This window comes from Caenorhabditis remanei, chromosome III (assembly GCF_010183535.1).
Source record: "Caenorhabditis remanei strain PX506 chromosome III, whole genome shotgun sequence".
Classification (NCBI taxonomy): domain Eukaryota; kingdom Metazoa; phylum Nematoda; class Chromadorea; order Rhabditida; family Rhabditidae; genus Caenorhabditis; species Caenorhabditis remanei.
The window spans coordinates 7,569,052-7,583,411 of record NC_071330.1 but is presented as its reverse complement, the minus strand read 5'-3'; the positions used below and the strand labels follow the sequence as shown (position 1 = coordinate 7,583,411).

The following is a 14,360-nucleotide window of genomic DNA, read 5'->3' as shown; positions in this document are numbered from 1 at the left end:
GGTTCTTACAGGGGACGATTCCCAGAGATCTTCATGTAGAAAACGTCAACAACTGAACACTTAACGGCTCTCTAACTGATTAATGGTCTCGGCTTTTTAATTGGATCTTCATTCTTTCTATTTTTACAGCATCATCTATTCTATCCTAATTTTAAGTTCAGAACTGTTGTTTTCCAAAAAAAAAGCCGTTATTCAACTAGTTCTCAAGTCCATTATTCAACTTCTTTTTAGAGCGTCTATCCTTCTATCAATCTTCAGTATTTTCATAAACTGCATTTCGAAATAAACATTCAAAAAGTCATTTCACTTCTCCCACTCCCATTTTTTTTATTTTCCTAATATCTTTTCCAAAAATTTTATGTGGTCGTTTTTGAGGACACCACAAATGACAAATGGGCCGAACATATGGTCGAAACGGCAATCATTTTTTCGATTTTTTATTTTATTTTTAATATTTTGCTCCTTGCAATCGTAAATTTAAATTGATCATTAAACCTCCGAACCCAAGGGTTCATTCATTGAGAAATAGAAAGGGAAATTAGGAATCTGGAAGAGAAATGGTAGAAAATGAAGCAACTGAAAATGGAAAAATTGAAAGAACGGAGAAAAAAGAACTCAATTTCCGTTACTTGAACTTTTCATCAGAAAAGTGTTTTGTTATGTTTTGTTGACTTCAAGTTCCTTAAAACTTTCGAGAAAATATATTTCAAAAAGTGAAGGAATTGAGGAAACAGGAATTTGAGGACTCAACAAGTCAAAACGAATAAGTATACGTGTCAGAAGTATGTGATGGGTGGTTTGAGTATGGGAGGAATGGAAATCAGAAACATGGATTTTTGGGACTAATGAGAAAAGTCAGTAGGAGTGTTAAAATCTAAAAGTTATGAAATCATTCATCGAAACTGAGCAATTCAACCTAGTTTTTATCTCTGCTCTTCAGAATTCTAAGTTATCAATGTTCAACAAGACTCGAAACACTCTTTCTCATATTACAGAAAGAGAAAATTCGAGAAACCGCAAGTGTTAGAAATAACAGCCAGAGTTTTCGTAACAACGTTGTTTATTTTTCTAGAGGGGGCCAAAAGTAAAACGAACACCATTGCGATGGGCAGTTATAAACTTTGATTGATGGTTCTCATCGTCTGAAGTCAACAAAAAAAGAACAAAGGGTTCGGAAACAAAATGGCATTTTCGGCTGTTGAAGGGAAAAAAGCGATTCTCATAGAGATTCCTCAATTTCTTCTTCTTCTACAAACGACAGCTGACATTCGTTTTCTTGTGCTTGTCGCTTTGTTTGCCCAAGATCATCATTTTTTCTCCAATGTGGCAGTTCTTGATGACCTACGGACTCGGAAGACGAAAAGTGGGCGGAGCTTCGGGAAACTAATGGAGACGCTTTCTCAGAGAATTTTTGGCGTAGGATCGGCGCGTGCGCCGCCGAAATGGCGTAAGCGCCGGCGAAAACGGCGTAAGCGCCGCAGAAAATGGCATTAATGCCACCTGTTATGGCGTTTTCGCCGAATGATAAACGAACGGCGCAGGATTAGGAAGCAAGAAGTTTGAGATCGGCGAAAGCGCCGCAATCGCGCCGGGCAGAGAGGAGGCGGCCAGGGAAGGGCGCACCTGCGGCCTGGAAACGGCGTTTACGCCGTTCATTGGCCGGACTTTGGAATGCTTACTTGCGCAGATCCATGTTGACTCATTATTTGTTCAGTTTTTTTTTTAATTTTCATATTTTCACTCTACTTTCTAATTATTTACTGATTCTAGATGTATAAACGACAAAAAAGAAGTCAAACACTAGGTAAGTGATATTTACAGTAAGAAAATTGAGAAGCTGTAGTCGGAAATTTTAGAAAAGGACGACATTGAGAACAGTTCAGGAAATCAAGAAGACGGCAGGCCCATCCCCTGGCAATGGAAACTTTCATTTCAGAAAGGTAATCATCTCCCAAATTTTTCTATAATTCAGACTTTTTTCAGCGAGGAAGTTCGAAACGCGTCATGTCGGGACCTGCTCATAAGAAGACGTCATCAACTTCGATGGAATTGAGCGACACTGTAGATGAGGAAGACGATCACTTCGATGAGAGGAACGAATAAGGAAATGAGGAGGGCCCGAAATCAATCCTAATTTGTTACTTCGATTTGTTACACATAATTTTTGTTATTAAATTGGTTTTTTAATAAATATTATTATTCAAAAATCGATAACCTGATCAGGAACCGAGGGGGAAGGAAGGGACAGCGGCCTAGAATCGGCGTTAACGCCACCTCAAAATCCGGCGTTAGCGCCGCTTGATTCGGCGCTTTCGCCGGGTAAATCGGCCGGAGCGCCGGCGACCACCGGCCTCACTTCGGCGCGCGCGCCGATTTTGGCAGCGCTCGCGCCGATTTGGTCGGCGATATCGCCGAAAATTCTCTGAGTTTAATCCAATGGGCACTACGAAGAGGAATGATTGATGGACTCACGGGTTTTTGGTTTGAAAAATGAGTGGATTTGTATTCTCTTCACAGAAAAACGGGTGAAAAAGATTCACTATGTGGATTTTACTGTTGTAGTCTGCTGTTATTGTATGACTTTCAGCTGTAGTTACTTCTCAACTAATACTTCTTCAATCATTCTCGGAACCTTGAAACAAAAGATTTACAGATTTATGTTCACTTTATGAAACAAAAGAATGGGAGAAAATCATGACCTCCAATTTACAACTTCAACAGTAATAAATAAGAGGGATCGGAGGGTAATGGAGGTTGTATTTCAGGATAGAATTTTTGACAGAGAACATGAACCTTCTTGTATTTGGAGACTGGGATGGAGTTGGAAGAAATACACAGTTTGTGTAGGAGATACGGAGGAAGAACGAGAAATAGATATTAGTGATAAAAGCAACCAAAAAGAGAAAATCAACAAAATGAGAATAAATTATTGAGGTCTGAGAAGAAAATAAAGATAGATAAAAAAGAGAAATGATTATGCAAATGCATCTTCGCGATCAGCGGATCCTGTTCCCAACGGGTCATCGAAAGCCTGTAAATGATGTAAAATAGAATAGGGAAAACAGCTAGAGCTTACCTTAAAGTTGTGGAAGTGAACAGGTCGGTGATCTTCATGATAATATTCTTTTGGATTTGAAAGGCAAACATCGAACTTCATAGCTGGTGACCAACGCTGTCCTTGGAAGTTGTAATTCCAGACACCATTAGACGGAACCATGAAGTAACCAAGGAAACGATCAGAAAGAAGCATTTGTACTTTCTCGTAGTGAGTGGGCATATATCCCTTTGGATTATTTCCTTTGTCCGTGTTTGCTTTACCCCATTCGTATCCAGATGGTGTCAGTTTGTATGCAGTCAGGGAAACAGATCCAGGAGTGAAACTACACGTGATCATCACAGTCTTTTCCCCATCCCAGCTGATGTTATCGGTGAGGAGCTGAAAAGGGTTTTAATTAAAAGTAGACTAACTAGGGAAGGTAATGGACTCGGTCTGGAGTTATGGGATGTGGCCTATATCATTGGAAAGCTGAGAAAACGCTGATTCCAAATATATATTCAGTTTTTGCCCTCGAAGCCTGGTATTCGAGAGAAACAAGGTCAAAGTTAGAAAAAAAGACAAATTATTGCCTATCTAACACGCAAAAAACTTTTTGAAATTTTTTTGCCATTTTCGCGTGTTAAAAAAGCAACAGTTTGTCATTTTTCCAAACTTTGACCTTGTTTTTCTCGAATACCTGTCCTCGAGGGCAAAAACTGAATATATATTTGGAATCAGCGTTTTCTCAGCTTTCCAATGATATAGGCCACGTTCCATAACTCCAGACCGAGTCCATGACCTTCCCTAGTAAATTGATTCTTTCCAATTAAAAAAATTAGTTCATACCTTAGCATGTGTTGTGACATCTTGTGGAGACAACTGAGGCAACTCGTTCGGCTGGGTGTGCATCCATCCGAGAGGTTCGAAATCACGCAGCAGCTCATGATCCGGAAGTTGTGTCGGAAGATTAACTTGTTGATGACTTCCAGTTTGCGGAACGAGAACAATACAACGAATTTCCTTGACTTGCGGGTTATCAGGAGGTGAAACACCGTACATGAAACCAGCAATTTGGGTACGAAGATCGGAGATCGTGATGAACTTTTTGAGTATATTCTTTGGAAGGATGTAAGTGTAACCTGTATCCTTGACATCATCAGAGTTGACGTAGATGTGTTGAGTTCGGAGATGAAGGTTGGTAGAAGAGATCGCACGGACTCTCCATTCCGTTCGACTCGCAAATGAAGCTGTTTCATAGTTTGATGTTGTAGCTGTGATGATTTCATCTCCGTGCTTGTTGACAGTACGTGTCGTTGTGGCGGTTACTTGACTTTGCTCCTTCGTCTGTTTCTCGATATCAGCGATTTGTTGACGTTGCTGACTTGGAGCAGAAATTTCCATACCGAGAATGATGTCTCTCACTTCAGATTGTGTCAAGGAGGCAACGTTCACATTGTTCTTCTTTCCGTAATCAGCCAAAATCATATCCTTCAGTGCCAACTCCACCTTGATCCAATCTTCGTCAGTCAGCGTGGGCCAGATGTGATGCGGTTCAGTGATTGTAGTCTTGTCAGGTTTGAGAATCACCTTCGTTTTGTCTGGGTTGATGTGCATTCCTCGCATTATCAATACGACGCGAGAGAATGCCGTGTACGACGAGATAGTCTTGAGCCAGTCATCGTACAAATTGAAAAGTACCATCTGTGGCTCAGTAGCCTTGAGAATCAAGTCACCGAACTTTTCAACCTTCATAATAGCTTGGAATGGAAGCATCAGCTCAGATCCCTTGATAACAATATTCGGGAAATCGAGAAGATGGACTTCTAATGGATCGAGCATAGCTTTTCTGGTGACAATGATTTGACGGGGTTGTTCTTCGACTGGGAGCGAGCGAATCAGAGCAGCAACTTCTTCAGCAGTTTTCCATTTGGCCAATTGAGACAAACGCTTCTGACCAGCCCACACAGATGTATGAATAATTTTGAGGAAAAGCTGACCAGTTCTCGGATTGAAAATGAAAATAGCTCCGTTGATTGGTTTAGTCGTCAAATTACCCTCGAACGTTTTGTGAATAGTAACACGATATACGTTTGTGTCGTCAACGAACCAGATGATTTGGTTACTGAACAATTCACCATAGTTCTGACTTGTCAAATATGGCTCGGTAGGTTCAGATGAGTACAGCTGAAGACCCTTGCGAATACGTTCACGGAGCACATAGAACGCTGGATTCGCTTTGATGATTTTAGCCATAGCCTGTCGAATCAATGGTTTCATTCCAGGGAACCAATTACCATAGGCTGAATACAAGTTGTAAGCAAGATCAATTGCGATGAGAACTCCTGTTGGGGATGGATAGATGGACATATTGTCAGTTGTGTAATCGAGGAACTTAGCACGAGCGTAACGTTCCACATCGTGAGAATCATAATCTCCCCAACGAAGTTGCACATCAAGCCAGTACTTTTGTGTAGTCGTGTTGTCCATGACATCTCTGAAAACGATAAATGATTAATACCGGAAATGTAAAAAGAAAACGTATTATTCAAACTGAATTCGAATACTCACTTGCTGTCTGCCATCAACGATGGTCTTGACACATTCCATTTGTACTGGGCAAAAAGAAGAACATCGGCACAGGAGCTGTTCATTTTGTAAGACTTTCTTGGATGAATTGTTTCTTTTTGTACAGTTTGAATCTCGAGAGCATCCAATTCCTGATCGAACACTTGACACAAATCCATGACTACAGACTCGTGAATCTTCTGCCACAAGTGAGCACGGAAAATTTGAATGAGCGAAATTTTGAGCGTCGGAATTTTTCCGTGCATGAAAATTCCAGTAAGATCGAGTTGTACTTGGAAACCGACGTAGACGTTGGCTCGATTGATAGTCGGTGACCACCAGAGAGTGAAACGACGATTCGGAATTTGATTGAGACCAGAACGTTGAGCATTTGTCAGCTTCTTAAACTTCATAGATTCTTCGAATCCGGAAGCACGTTCCCAGAACAAACCTTCCCAAGTTGGGAAATATGTTCCCTGAAAAGAATCATGTTATTATAATAAAAAGAGATTTTCAAGAAACTGCTTACCCTGAAAAGCGTGTGCTCCAAGATTCCTTCAACTCCTCCAAGAGCTTGAATCATATCTGTTCTGTAGTTGTTCAAGTTCCACAGTTTTCCGTCATGTCTTTGATGAGTCCACCAGAATGGATTTTGCTTCAGGATCTGGTAAGCTTTGAATTCAGTTCTCACACGCCATCCCTTGTCATATGCTAGCGTATGCCGATCTTTTTGGAACAAAGTGTTAATTCGTGGAATACCACGATCCCACGAGTCGTCGAGGTCTTCCAAGGTAAGGCGCCTGTTCTGAGCGTTCGCTTCTTGTCTCTTCAATGCATATTCCGCCCAAACACGAACAGAATCGACAAACTCAGCCTCCCATGGCTGAATGTATCTGTACAAGTTTGGAATCAGCTGATCTTCATCATGGCTCATTCCTGATCGGAAATGAGTAACACCTCCAGCCTCTGTTTGCTGCATCCAACGAAGATCAGACTGTGGAATAAGAACATGACCCATGGAAAGCATTCCAAGTCCTCCAATTTCTTTCGGTGTATAGAAAACGACTGGTGGGAATCGAGAAGGCATTTTCGAGTTAAGTCCGATCTTGATTCTGGTTTGAATTTTGTTTTCACATTTCACTAAAAGATCGAGAAGTTCTTGGGTGTTCACTACAGCTTCTCTGAAGTATGTCATAAGTCCGATGAGAGCGGTGTTCCATTTGTTGACGATCTTCGTGAATGTAGTTGATCCAGATGACATTAAAATTTGTCGAATTCTGTTGTGGAACTTAGATAGGGACTCTTCGTCAACCTTCAAGAAGCATTGAGCTGTACGCTCTTTCGTGACTTCATTTTGAAGGTTCCATACTCCATCGCGATGAACAAACTCTTCGTTAGCAGTACGACATTTTGGAAGAATACGACACTCGAAACCAGACATGTCGAACAGCATGTTCGGGTTGTCCTTACTGTACACAGAGACGAAAGAATTCTCCCATTCGACAGTAGTAATTGAACGTGGAAGACGATTCTGAAAAATAAGAGTAAATATTTTGTTAATAGTCCACTTTTATATCAAATGTACACCTTCCAAGTAGACCATACCATTCAAATGAACTGGTGGATCTGTTCATGAGGTGGATTATCGCTTTTTTCCTTTTGTGTTCGAGGATTTATCATCGAGCAACCACGAATAGTTACTCGCTTTCTTATACCTCGTTTTTCCTTTTTAGGTGAGAACGCTTAAAAAATGTGACTCGTGATGACTTATCCTAGAGAAATCATTTACCGTATTTTGATACAATTTGTTTTTGTTTCGCGTTCATCTCCTTTTAAAACTAATGATGAAAAAAAATTACCTTGATATCCCAGAAAACGGCTCTACCCAAGTTGACATCATGTTTCATCAATCGCATTCTTGCATCTCTCGGCCAGCATTTCTTATTATTGTATCCAACGATGTTCTCATTATTTGGATCAGGATGTTCTGTGAGATAACGTTGAATGAGATCACGAGCTTCATCAGCATTGAAACGGAACATAATCCAAACTCGATCAATGTAACGGCAGTACAGACGAATCGGATGACCAATCTCAGTGGCGACGTCTTGGAATTGGAGGAACTCATTCGGGCATTGTGGTGGTCCAGCGATTTCAGAAGCACGGCGTAAACCAAGCATGAGTAGATCCAGAACCAAACCATAGAATTGGACAATAAACGACGCAAATTGGAGACCACGAATGATACCAAATGAATTTGTGTGGTTCATATCTTTGTAGTTGATTAGAACGTTATTCTTGGAAGTCATATAATCGGCAATGTTGTGATCCACGATCAATCTCAGTAATCTGTTGAGAAGTGTCAAATCCATCTTTTCAGCAATTTTCTCCAATTTTGTCTCCATGATTACGTTACATTCGCCTTCACTGGTCTCCCAAACATCTTGTAGGTTGTTAAGTCCTTGGCACCACTTGTACGTAAGCAGTGGTGGCGGTTCAGTGTCTCCCGGCTTTACCCACGATGGGAAAAGTCGTCGCTTATCGGCCTCATACCAAAGGTACTGATCGAGGTACGCATCTGTAACCTTCTCGAGTGGTTCAATATCATATACAGGAATAAGATGAGTGTATAGATCCATGAACTCGATCCCAACTTCCTTGAATGCACGTTGTGTGAGCATGTGTCTCTTAATACGTGATAACGCCTCATGAGGATTATCATATGCTTGCTCAATCAATGCCAATTCTTCTCTTTGTGACTGATTCAAACGATTTTTCACACTGTAGCTTTCTTTGAGCCTTTCCAAAGCCAAAATAAGCAGTTTTGTGTCGTGTTTGTATGAAAGAGGAGGGAATGGAATTGGTGAGAAACGTCTTGACTCCAGCCAATGTACAGTAGTAGTGTAAATAGCAACAGCCTCTTCAGCAGAAATGTATGGTCCGTCTTTGAGATAGTTGTGTTGCCTTTCTTGTTCTGATTTCAAATACAATCTTGTCAATCGACCCAAGTTCTTCTTGCACACAGTTTTGTCCACAGTAGCACCACGTCTAACACGCTCTCTGTTGTAATGAGCAGAATTCGTCCACCAGTCGGCTTTCGCTTTCACATAACGCAAAATCATATTTTCGACAGGAGTTGGTAATCCAGGAACCTTCCAAGGAATGTTGGCCTTCCAACAACGCCACGCTTCTGATAGATGTTGAAGAATAACACGAGCTTTGTTTTGTTTGATTCCATCTGGCATCATATCAAGAATATCATGCATGACAGCGGCACTAAAATTTAAAAACATGTAGTAGTGTACGAGCATTGTTCATGAAACTTACCGTAGTTCAAGATCGAAATGAGATTCAACTCTCTGTTTTGTGACGGTCTTGGCAACTCCCTTTGAATGTCTACCTTCGAACTGTCGAGAAAGAAGATTTCCCAGCCATCTTTCCAACAGCGGCGTAATTCCACGAAGGAAGAACAGCCAGACTCTCCATCCTGGCGCCCAGAATCCACATCCTGGTCCTTTTCCAACCGGTCCGGTATTGAATCGATAGTAGATCAAATGTTTGAGATCTTTGCACATTCTCACTTGTCTCATCAGTTTGTACTTGTAACGATACATTCCTGTCAGTTGGCCGACGTGAGCAAAAATGTATTGAAGTCCATCAGCCAGTTGGTATGCATCCACGTTGTTCAGACGATATTGGACATGAGCATCCACTACCAACTTTGTCAGACGCAAGATTTCTCTGCATAAATGGAAAGCATTTCCGAATCGAGATTTCTTTCTTTCTTTTGTTGTCAGTGTTTTGACCGGTTTCAGATTGAAATTATAGTCAAGATGCAGATAGTTGAGGTTCTTTCGGTGAATGAGAAGATTGAGCATATTGTATCCTTGTCGAAGAACTTGTAATCCCGCTTCAACCCAATCCAGCGTTGTGGTTTGGAAAAACTTCGTGGCCTTGAAGGAACGGAACAAGTAACGTCGTTTTTGTGGCTTCGGCGGACGATGCTTGAGGGCGTTGAGAACGAAGACTTTAAGCAGTTTTTGATAGGAAACACGAACTTTTACTGGCATGCCTGAAACATATTTTATTTTCGTTATTTTGAAACTTGATAAACGAACCAGCAGGACAATGTTCCCTGTACCATGACTTCACCAAAGGAACGTCCACAGCTCGCCTGGTTCTACCAGACCGTAAATTGAAAGGACGAGGAGCCCAGAGAAGTGCCAAACCGTTGGCTGTGTTATCAGAATACAGTGGAACATCTTCAAATATTGGTCGAACGTCTTCCGGAAGCTCCCACGCATCGTCTTCCTCTCCTTCTGGCAGAATTTCTTCGGTCTGAAATGGTTTCGAACTGTTTCCAAGTAAAATATCTAGAAATTATTCAGATATACATAATTTCTCGCCTTTCAGGGAAATTATTTTGCGAATTTCGGCTACTGGTATCATTGAAAACTTGAGATTCAGCTTATAAATCCGCGTTCTTATTTAACTTTAAAAATCAAGAAAAACTTACAGCTTTGAGATTACTAAGCACAATCGGATTGATCAGTGGATCATAATAGAATGCTGGTAGATCCGGATCTTCGGTTTTGATAAAGACAACGGAAGGTGTATGATACCACGACACTTGAACTGGCAGTGAACTAATCAAGTTATTGTACATGAATGGGAATGCGATTCTGTATTCAGTACGAATTGGAGCACGAATAATAACCTTATTGATGTCGTTGAACTCATTCCAGTCTTCGTCCCTGTAAATTAAAACATTTGATCAGAAAAGTCGACACTTTCTTACGTGTGCAGATCTTTGACAAGCGGCTCGAATTTTGGTCCTCCAGGAATAGCGATATTCAGAGCTTTTGCTGTGAAAAAACTTTTCATGTCGAATAAATAAAAGTAATTGTCATCCACCAAATCTGTGAGCAACTGATTTGCAAGACGGTAGAGAGTGGACATTTGAGGAATACTGAATGCCCATTTTCTGTATGTCGGTCCATTAACGAAACGAGTGGTAGAAAGAGGTTTATGATCATAGAACCACTCAGCAACAGCTCCGTCTTCTTCTGGATCAAGTTCCATTTGGATAGGCTCCAAAGGTTCCACGTCGAGAATATTGTCGGCGTAGTCGAGTGGAGGCTCTTCATCGTCGAAAGGAGGGAACCGCATTCGTTTGAAATGCCGACGATCACGCTTTTCTCTTCTCATCATGATCCACATTGTTCCCCATTGAGCCATGTAAACCGGCTCAATAACCCGAGGAATGTCGTTTACAAATGTGATAGCTCCAGTGATGTGGTAGAGCACTTTTACATCACGGATTTGCTCCCACGGCATTGGCATATTTTCCAGAAGTTTCAGCACAGCATGTGGCATATACTTCAAAGCTCCGAGATACACTCTTTTGTCGTGGCGATATTTGCGAGAAGTCATGTCTCCATGGTCTCTGATAACTTTTCTGACGTGCTCAGGTGGCATTTCTTCTTTTTGAGTATCAGCCATTCCAAACTTCTTTTTTTCAGAATATCGCTTTCCTTGTAGTTGCTTCCATTTTCGCGATTTTTCCTCCAAGATCGAATCCGGAATCGCGTGAGGTTCCGTCTGAGGCGGACCACCGTAATCGGCCATCCCTGAAAATTTAGTGTTTCAACAGTGAGAACGAAGATTCGTGGAAACTCCAGCAAATGAAGGGGCCTATGCGCGAACTATTAAAAAAACGAATGCAGAATTTCTCCGAAAACTCTCTATCATAGTAAAATCAGCCTCCGCAGCGAGAACAGTATCTCAAACAATACAAGTTATTTGATATGTAGGTCAAAAACGGGTCCAGGGACTCCGAATGAAGCCAGAGATCAAATCAGATTTGAGTCGGATTAGACCTACTTTTCAAGAGAACTTTTATGGTTTGAGACACTGGTTTCGCCGCAGAGACCTACTAGGATAGTTTTTGGGGTTTTCATAGAAATTTTGCGAATGGCTTTTTGAGATTTTTTGTATTTTTTCACCTTCCGCGCATAAGTCCTTAAGAAAAGAATATATAATTGGCGATAAAATGAAACGAATAGAATCTTTTGAGACAAAAATCATTTTTTATTCCGTTAAATATATTCTCGATTGAATATTGCAGTCCCGTTTTCGGAAAATTAATTAAAGTTGGGTTAAAATCGGTTTTAAAGCCTTTTTCTGTTTTTCGAAAGTAAATTTAAATTTTTGACTTCGCTAAACAAGACGCGCCAGCGGAGCATTGTACTAAGAGACGCAGGCTTGTGGAGTACGGTGCCCGGTCGTTCAAACAATTTTCGTCCAATTTACCAATCGATAGAGTCCGCCTTGTAGCCGACAGGTTTTATTTGCGTTCGGCGTCAATGCGAAAAAGCTCCCAGAGGCAATGTATTGATTTTTCAGGTTTTTTTTGACATTCGGCATTCTGTAATTCTTTTTGCGTTCATATTCTACTTCACATACGTCTCAGCTGATCATGTGACACATATTTATAACACATGTGTTTTCACTGAAATCTTACCTGAAGTAAACCGGATGTGGAATTGTCTCAAATTTTTCTGTATGAACTGATAGTTAATCGCCTCTTCATTTTATTGATAGATGAAAGTTCTGAGAAATTTGCAAGAACTTCGAATTAAAAATAAATTTGAAAAGAATTCTCACAATTGTCTCATGTTTAAATCGATTAATCATATATATATATGTCATTTATCAATTCAGAGCGTCAACTGATTTTCTTTTTTCACTCGAAAAAAGTAAGAGAATTTCGTTCTTACTGTTACTTTCGAAATGTTCCTTTATTGCGAAATTGTTTTGTAATCTTTTCGAGTATCAACCCGTTCATTGTTGTTATTTCAGTCAATTCTCACTTGTTCCGGGCATTTTACCACTAAGACATTATATCTGTCTGCTCACTTATTTAAATGGCATCTCGAACTTCATGGCCATCAATCGACCTAAATCGCTCCACATCTTCCAGAGGTAAGAAAAATGTTTTATTTTTACCAAATATTTTGGCTGCGTATTTATATTTGGTTCATATCAACAGGTTTATGTTGAATAATGTTTTTATCGTATAATGTAATAGTGTCTGTATACAAATACTTATTCCGTTTACAGCTGATGATCTACCTCCACAGCCACGGCGGTTAGAAGTTGTCTCGAAGCAAGCAACGCGAGTGACAGCCCTCTCAACAAAATTGGAATGGAAAATCGAGCAATTCGAAAAATTGATGAAATTAGTGAAAAATGGCTCAAATCTCATTTCGAGAATGTTCAGTGTCCCAGATGCCCCCACCGTTTGTTGGGAACTTCACGTATATCCAAACGGAAAACGCGATGAAGATATGAATCATGTTTCATTCTTTTTGAGACAAGTTGGATTAGCTGTAAGTTTACTCACGTTGAAAAGTAATAAGTAGTTGTTTTATTTCAGCGCGGAGAAGAACCTATAATGACAGAATTTCAAATTTATGCTCTCGATGCTAATAACCAAAGAGTCAGCGTGTGCAGAGATACGAAGGACTTCACTAATCAGCAAGGGCGTGGAAAGTTTCAAGTTACCCGTGACAAGATGGCTGGTGCACTCCGTTCTGATGGAACTCTATTCTTGATATGCGAAGTGGAATATTTCCCACCGGGATCGAAAATATCAGTAGAACCAGTCGTTGAAGAAGATGTTTCCTCTGAAGAACCGGAAGATATGCCAGAAGTCATTGTTCGTACGAATAACAGAAACATGTGGGAAGATGAACTGTTCACCGATTGTGTGATTCACGTTGGCAACAAGTATATAAAAGCACATCGATGCATACTTGGTCAAAACTCACCCGTATTCAAAAGCATGTTCTCGTCACCTTCGATGATTGAAGCGCAGAAAGGCGAAATACACATACAAGATGCTAAGTATGATTCCGTGCGAGCTATGGTCGAGTTCATGTATACTGGAGCCACTGAGTCCCTGGAGTCACAAGGAAACATCGATGAGATCCTGGCCATAGGTAAGTGAACGATAGAATACAAGCATTTAAAATATTAGAATCTCATTTATTGTCACGTGGCACAAAAAGTCATGTTATTATTTTCAGCCGACAAATATGAAGTTTTGATGCTCAAAGATCAATGTGAACGTCTCATCGCACAAACAATCAACCTCAAAAACGTCACTCAAATCGCCATGTTCTCCGATACTTATACTGCCGATTATCTAAAGTCTGCAGTGATTCGCTTTCTCATGACCCATCATCGAGTAGTTATAAAAACTCAGGACTGGATAAGTTTGAAGAAAAGCAGGCACGAACTGGCAAACGAGCTGCTCGAAGCTGTTTTGACAACAGATCAAGAAGATGATGACTCCTCACTGGCTCCCAATAGGGTATCACCCCCGCCAGCGAAGAAACGCCTACGTCGCAGTGCAAAGTAACAATCTGTGGAGAGGTATAAAATCTACCCATTTTTGAAACTTGTGCCTTCATCATGTTCATTCCCTGTATAGTTTTTAGTCAATTCTTCATCTCTTTCATTTTCGCGGGTTCCTTTTCATTCTTAGTTCCTTCACCTTCTCTTTTAGTCAGAAATAAGACTTTTTCTCCATAATATTAGTCATGTCACCATTGCCTGTACATTCGCCGAATCATAATATCCGCTCAAAATGTTTTTTTCTCTGTCTTTTGTGCCCTCTGAATTTTTACATGTTTCTTTGAAGCAAGCATCATTCTGTGTTTTATATAGTATGTCAATGGTTTATGTTTATCAA

The 14,360-nt window shown here is 40.5% G+C and overlaps 3 protein-coding genes across 3 annotated transcripts; 2 read left to right on the top strand and 1 right to left on the bottom strand.

The window, feature by feature from the left end:
- Positions 1-1,321: 1,321 nt before the first annotated feature.
- On the top strand, positions 1,322-2,103 carry GCK72_009768 (uncharacterized protein; the record flags this gene model as incomplete). The annotated part of the gene is made up of 3 exons (XM_053727528.1): positions 1,322-1,363; positions 1,857-1,940; positions 1,984-2,103. The coding sequence occupies 3 exons, from the start codon at positions 1,322-1,324 to the stop codon at positions 2,101-2,103; spliced, it is 246 nt and encodes an 81-aa protein (XP_053587105.1).
- An 871-nt stretch (positions 2,104-2,974) lies between these two features.
- On the bottom strand, positions 2,975-11,230 carry GCK72_009767 (uncharacterized protein; the record flags this gene model as incomplete). The annotated part of the gene is made up of 10 exons (XM_053727527.1): positions 2,975-3,031; positions 3,077-3,436; positions 3,884-5,531; positions 5,606-6,078; positions 6,132-7,133; positions 7,462-8,878; positions 8,930-9,674; positions 9,721-9,940; positions 10,119-10,356; positions 10,401-11,230. 10 exons carry the CDS (start codon positions 11,228-11,230, stop codon positions 2,975-2,977), a joined length of 6,990 nt encoding a protein of 2,329 aa, XP_053587104.1.
- A 1,298-nt stretch (positions 11,231-12,528) lies between these two features.
- Positions 12,529-14,027, top strand: GCK72_009766 (uncharacterized protein; the record flags this gene model as incomplete). The annotated part of the gene is made up of 4 exons (XM_053727526.1): positions 12,529-12,586; positions 12,725-12,993; positions 13,041-13,605; positions 13,693-14,027. 4 exons carry the CDS (start codon positions 12,529-12,531, stop codon positions 14,025-14,027), a joined length of 1,227 nt encoding a protein of 408 aa, XP_053587103.1.
- Positions 14,028-14,360: the final 333 nt, after the last annotated feature.